Source organism: Salmo trutta, chromosome 26 (genome assembly GCF_901001165.1).
Source record: "Salmo trutta chromosome 26, fSalTru1.1, whole genome shotgun sequence".
NCBI lineage: Eukaryota > Metazoa > Chordata > Actinopteri > Salmoniformes > Salmonidae > Salmo > Salmo trutta.
The window spans coordinates 368,364-375,327 of NC_042982.1; the positions used below are offsets into that span (position 1 = coordinate 368,364).

General features: G+C 39.3%; 1 protein-coding gene across 1 annotated transcript; it reads left to right on the forward strand.

Annotated features, from left to right (window-relative positions):
* Nucleotides 1-2,027: 2,027 nt before the first annotated feature.
* LOC115163943 (somatostatin-1A) lies at nt 2,028-4,162 on the forward strand. Its single transcript, XM_029716134.1, has 2 exons — nt 2,028-2,274; nt 3,653-4,162. The coding sequence occupies exons 1-2, from the start codon at nt 2,137-2,139 to the stop codon at nt 3,857-3,859; spliced, it is 345 nt and encodes a 114-aa protein (XP_029571994.1). The 5' UTR covers nt 2,028-2,136; the 3' UTR covers nt 3,860-4,162.
* Nucleotides 4,163-6,964: the final 2,802 nt, after the last annotated feature.

The window sequence follows — 6,964 nt, forward strand, 5'->3', positions numbered from 1 at the left end:
ATGTCCTTCCCTATCAGCGTGCTGAAAGTATGTTAGTTTACTGTAAAATAGCATTGTATCTGGTTAAAAACTATTTTTTCCCAAAGTCTACTAAGGGTTGGTAACAGACTGATTAGTCGGCTATTTGAGCTAGTAAAGGGGGCTTTACTATTCTTGGGTAGCGGAATGACTTTTGCTTCCCTCCAGACCTGAGGGCACACACTTTCTAGTAGGCTTGAATTTATGATATGGCAAATAGCAGTGGCAATATCGTCTGCTATTCTCAGTAATTTGCCATCCAAGTTGTCAGACCCAGGTGGCTTGTCATTGTCGATAGACAACTTTTCTTTGTTATCTCTTCCACACTCACTTTACGAAATTCAAAATTACAATGCTTGTCTTTCATAATTTGATCAGATATACTTGGAAGTGTAGTGTCTGCGTTTGTTGCTGGCATGGCATGCCTAAGTTTTCAAATCTTGCCAATGAAAAAATGATTAAAGTGGTTGGCAATATCATTAACTTTTGCGATGAATGAGCCATCTGATTCATGAATGATGGAGCTGTTTTCCTTTTTGCCCAACATTTCATTCTTTATATAATCTATCTTTGTATCATAGTATACTGTAATTGACGTAGCTATGTACTGTACATACACGTAGGGGTTGTGTGTGTGTGTGTGTGTGTGTGTGTGTGTGTGTGTGTGTGTGTGTGTGTGTGTGTGTGTGTGTGTGTGTGTGTGGCGTCAGTGTGTATGTGGGCGAATGTTGTGTGTGTTGGGGAATCAATGTAAGTATGTGAGTGTGTGGGTGTAACCCACCTTGTGTGCATAGAGTCAGTGCAAGAGATTTAGTGCAAAAGGGGTCTATGCAGGTAGTCTCGGTAACTATTTGAATAGCTATTTAGCAGTCTCCTTTAGAAGTCTTACTACAATGGCTTAGAAGGTAAACGCTAAAAATAGAGACTATTGCGCACTTACGACTACATATGCAGGCAAGAAATCGGGAAGCTCATAAGGCTAGCAAGCAAATATAACACCAGGATTTGGTCTAATTAACTCCGTATATGTAGGCCACGAAATAACAAACAGTGGTGACAGTATGTGACTATCAAAAAGGATATTTCGTTGGAAAGCATGTGCACTACAATATTAATTGCTGGAAGTTAATGGGATAGTAGGCTATTCTGAGTATTCCACTGGGATTCAGAACTCGTCCACGAAACGCACTCCACATCCATTGCAGGTCAATATGAGTCTTTTCTTGTAAGTGTGTGCCGAAGAATTAATGAAATGAAGAAGAATTACATCCATTTTCAAATAAGTGCCCCTTTTATATAATACAAAAAACTGCAGGTTTAAGTGAAATCCATTTGCTGCGTCGCTTTATTCCAATGTAGACATATTTGTCTAATTTGGAGATATTCATACTGATATTTTGTTCGATAATAATTGAATTGTTGTAAATGCAAAAGGATCATTGCATGCGCAATGACGTGAATTAGCGAGTGAAAATGCCCATATGAGAAGTGTTTTGAATGAGTTTAAGAGTTCTCTAAATTGGAAAAATATACTGTATGTCCTATATGTAGAAACAATATGTTGGATATTTCCAACAACAGCTGTATTTATGAAGAACAAAAACAGTTCAGGCATAAGTGACGTTCAGACTCATCATGTCATCCTATAGTCATTAAAGTGGAGGCCAGTTTGACACATTGTAGCCTATTCATGATGTATGTGTTGTTGATTTTCCATTACAGGGCCTTGAGTTCATTTCATTGGGCAAAAAAAATAAACGAACTTGTTGAAATTCAATAAGATCCACAAGTCTCTACAAAGTAAACCATATTTCACTAATCGGACGATATTCAACAAATGAAAAGATCATGAATTCCCTTTTCTCGAAGGATGCACACGACTCTTTAATCGATGGAAACTTTGTCACTTGGAATCATCACTCATACCCAAACGTTACGCGCCAGAAGGAAACCCCCCTTACCACCTGACGACAGACGAACCGTTTAAAAGACGGGTTCGGAGGGGGCACTAGAACAACAGAAGGAGCAGCATAACCTGAAGAGAACCCCATCTCGACTATTTTCTGCCCAATTGAACCGCCTTCATCCATCCTCTGCCACCCCGATACCCAGAAGAAGATGCTCTCGACGCGTGTCCAGTGCGCCCTAGCGCTGCTTTCCCTAGCCCTGGCCATCAGCAGCGTCTCTGCCGCTCCGTCCGATGCCAAACTTCGCCAGCTTCTTCAACGGTCACTCATGGCACCTGCGGGCAAACAGGTAAATACCTTCAATCAGACTTTCATTATAAGTCTTCGTTCTTAAACAACGTATATATCCAGCTACTGTGACCATAGCATCCTCTTTTTTCTGAGTTTGGTGGTACAGCTGCAAACTACATTTTAAGTAGATTTACTTCCAGAGTATAGAGATTATACCGTATACAGATTTAAGGTTAAACAGTGTGTTGCCATACATTTACCTCTGCGGTTTTACTTGCAGGCGCATGGGGAAATTAATCGATCAAAATAGCACGATGCAGGGAACAGCACATTTTCATGGCGTCGAAGCGACCACGATATTAAGTATTTGTATTTGTACAAACATTTGGGGTCCAGCAAAATTAAGCCAGTTATATAATTAAAAATACATTACATTTCACAACATATTCCAGAACATATTAAGTGTGTTCCCACATATCTACAACACAGAAGCCATGTGTATGTGTGTGTATATGTTATCATGTGTGTGTGTGTATGCGTGTGTGCCTGTGTCTCTCTTCATAGTCCCTGCTGTTCCATACGGTGTAGTTTAATCCGTTTTTTAAATCTGATTTTACTGCTTGCATGAGTTTTTTGATGTGAAATAGGGTTCCATGTAGTCATTGCTCTAAGTAGTACTGTGCGCCTGGGGACAACTGGGGGCATGTCTTGTGAGGTATGCATGGGTGTCTGAGCTGTGTGCTAGTAGTTTAAACAGACAGCTCGGTGCATTCAATATATCAATACTTCTCACAAATAGAAGTAGTGATGAAATCAATCTCTCCTCTACGTTGAGCCAGGAGAGATTGACATATATATTATTAAGTGCAGAGAAATGTGGAAATACTGTTATCAGAGCAACTAACGAAATGTAAATGTGAATTGTTCTATATTTTAAATCAACCTTTAAAATGAAAATGTATCAAATAAAAACGAAAGATGTCTCTGGAATTTGGGGTCTGCTGTAGTTAGTTGTCAATTACAAACAAAACATGACAAGAATAGTCAAAACATACAGTAGAATGGGTATTAATGTTTATTAATGAAACGTGTTCTTCAAGAAATGAAACACATGTTGGGGGAAAAAAGTTGTTTTACATCTCGGTTTAAGTGATCGGTTCATGCGTAACAGCATAGGAAAGGTCATTTTAAAGATTTGCAGACATCTTAAATAAATATAAATAATACAGATCAAATAGCCTACATCTATTTTAGCAATGTGAGGGAAGAGAAAACCACATTCAAACACTAATTTCTTTCCTAAATGGGTAGGCTACATTTTATTAAGGCATGTTGATTTGTTTCTATTTCAATGGATCGTGTTGCTAAAATGTGACATTTTCAGTCTCCACAAAACAGAAGAAATAAAAAATGTATGTTATTTTATCTATTTTCAGGAGCTTGCCAGGTATACACTCGCAGAGCTGCTCTCAGAGCTTGCACAAGCAGAGAACGAGGCGATTGAGTCAGATGACCTGTCTCGCGGCGTGGAGCAGGAGGATGTGCGTCTCGAGCTGGAGCGTGCAGCTGGCCCAGTACTGGCGCCGCGTGAACGCAAGGCTGGATGCAAGAACTTCTTCTGGAAAACCTTTACATCATGTTAATTCATCTACACCCGGGCCCTTTACTGCGTATACTACATCTCATCTCTTTTGTTTCAATATAAAAATGTTATGTTATGTTATTTTATGCGCCATGGCTTAACCTGCCAATCCCAAAAAATGTAAATAAAAATGATTATAACTTTAACAACAATCATGCTGATGATCATTTTGTTTTTTTCCGAAAAAACACATGAAAGGATGTTCTAGAGAATGTATGCAATTCTGCTTTTGACTGTGCTTTATGTATTCCGGCAGATAAACTATTTTTAATTGTTTGTTTGAATAAAATCTGTGTTTCAGAAACAATGTGTTGATTCATATCATTATCTTGCTCTTTCTCTGAAATCGGTTGTTTTATTCGGAATGGCTATTAAAGGCTTGTCCTATGAGATGTTAGCACTTGTTTCCAGGATAAGCACGGTTCTTTCCTCCATTTGGAGTGATGTTATGAATGCTTTTGCTACAGGGTCTAGCTTTATTTTAGGCGGTAAATCCATTGTTAGATAAAATGACTTTGTTGTGTTGTGGTGGGCCATAAACTATATCATTTATGAAGGGTAGGCATAATGTAAACCTTGACCTGATGAACCTCCAGCAAACAACATATATACATACCAAACATTAGGAACAACTTCCTAATATTGAGTTGCACTCTGCCCCTTTTGCCCTCAGAACAGCCTCTATTAGTCAGAAACTGTTGAGCGTGAAAAACCCGGCAGCATAGAAGTTCTTGACACATTCAAACTGGTGCGCCTGACACCTGCTACATACCATACCCCCATTCAAAGGCACTTAAAAATGTTGTCTTGCCCATTCACCCTCTGAATGGTGCACCTACACAATCCATGTCTCAATTGTCTCAAGGCTTAAAAATAAATGTTTAACGTGTCTCCTCCCCTTCATCTACAGTGATTAAAGTGGATAAAACTTGTGACATCAATAAGGGATCATTGCTTTCACTTGGATTCACCTGGAAAGAGTGGGTGTTCTTAATGTTTTGTATAGTCAGTGTAGGCGACGGTGTTATACAGTACCAGTCCAAAGTTTGGACACAGCTACTCTTTGAAGGGTTTTTCTTTATTTTTACTATTTTCTATATTGTTGAATAATACTGAAGCCATCAAAACTCTGAAATAACACATGGAATCATGTAATATCCAAAAATATTTTATATTTGAGATTCTTCAAACAGCCCCCCTTTGCCTTGATGACAGCTTTGCACGCTCTTGGAATTCTCTCAGCCAGCTTCTTGAGGAAAGCTTTTCCAATAGTCTTGAAGGAGTTCCCACATATGCTGAGCACTTGTTGACTGCTTTTCCTTCACTCTGTGGTCCAACTCATCCCAATCCATTTCAATTGGGTTGAGGTCGGGTGATTGTGGAGGCCAGGTCATCTGATGCAGCACTCATCACTCTCTTTGGTCAAATAGCACTTACACAGCCTGGAGGTGTGTTTTGCGTCATTGTCCTTTTGAAAAACAAATGATAGTCCCACTAAGCGCAAACCAGATGGGACGGCGTAGTGCTGCAGAATTTTGTGGTAGCCATGCTGGTTAAGTGTGCCTTGAATTCTAAATAAATCACTGACAGTGTCACCTGCAAAGTACCCCCAGACCATCACACCTCCTCCATGCTTCACTGTGGAAACCACACATGCGGAGATCATCCATTCACCTACTCGGCAGTTGGAACCAAAAATCTGGACTATTCAGAGCAAAGGACAGATTTCCACCTGTCTAATGTCCATTGCTCGTGTTTCTTGGCTCAAGCAAATCTCTTCTTCTTATTGGTGTCCTTTAGTAGTGGCTTCTTTGCAGCAATTCGACCATGAAGGATGTGAGATATGTCTGTTACTTGAACTCTGTGAAGAATTGATTTGGGATGCAATTTTTGAGGCTGGTAACTCTAATGAACTATCCTCTGCAGCAGAGGGAACTCTGGGTCATCGATTCCTGTGGAGACCCTCATGAGAGCCAGTTTCATCATAGCGTTTATGATTTTTGTGACTGCACTTGAAGAAATTTGGAAAGTTCTTAACATTTTCCAGGATTGACTGACTTTCATGTCTTAAAGTAATGACGGACTGTCGTTTCTATTTGCTTATTTGAGCTGTTCTAGCCATAATATGGACTTGGTCTTTTACCAATGTTTAGCTTATGTTATTGTGAGTGTGGCGAAGTGCTTGTGTTTCTAGCTCCAACATTGCTGTAATATCTAACAAGTAACATCTAACAATTTCACAACAATACATACAAGACAGACAATGTGGGAACTCCATCAAGACGGTTGGAAAATCATTCTAGGTGAAACTGGTTGAGAGAATGCCAAGAGTGTGGAAAGCTGTCATCAAGGCAAAGTTTGGCTACTTTGAAGAATCTCAAATATAAAATATATTTTGATTTGTTTAACACTTTTTTGGTTACTAGATGAATCCATATGTGTTATTCCATAGTTTTGATCTCGTCACTATTATTCTACAATGTAGGAAATAGTAAAAATAAAGAAAAACCCTTGAATGAGTAGGTGTATCCAAACTTTTGACTTGTAGTGTATATATATTTGTCACGGTTGACGTCGGGAAAGGAGGACCAAAATGCAGCAGGATTGTGGATGCTCATCTTGATGTTTATTTTAACTCAAAAGTGAACACCAAAATAATAAACACAACGAACTCATGATCAACTAAACAGTCTTGTCAGGCTCACACAAGCTAAACAAGAAGCAATCTCCCACAATTACAAACACAAATACACCCTAATATATCGGACTCTCAATCAAAGGCAAATAGACAACACCTGCCCTCAATTGAGAGTCCCTACCCCAATTAACTAAACATAGAAACAGATTCACTAGACTAAACATAGAAATACATAAACATAACACAGTGCCCAAAACCCCCGGAATACATAAATCAAATGCCCTACTAAATCAACCACCACCCCGAACCACATAAAACAAATACCCTCTGCCACGTCCTGACCAAACTACAATAACAATTAACACTTATACTGGTCAGGATGTGACAGCACCCCCCCCCCCCTAAAGGTGCAGACCCCGGACGCACCTCCTAAATAAACAAAACCCAAAACAACAACAACAAAAAATC

What these genes read in the sequence shown, in the direction of transcription:
- LOC115163943 (XM_029716134.1), top strand. Translation starts at nt 2,137, where the DNA reads ATGCTCTCGACGCGTGTCCAGTGCGCCCTAGCGCTGCTTTCCCTAGCC. An exon ending in TGGCACCTGCGGGCAAACAG is followed by an intron (nt 2,275 to 3,652) that starts GTAAATACCTTC and finishes ATCTATTTTCAG; the next exon opens with GAGCTTGCCAGGTATACACT.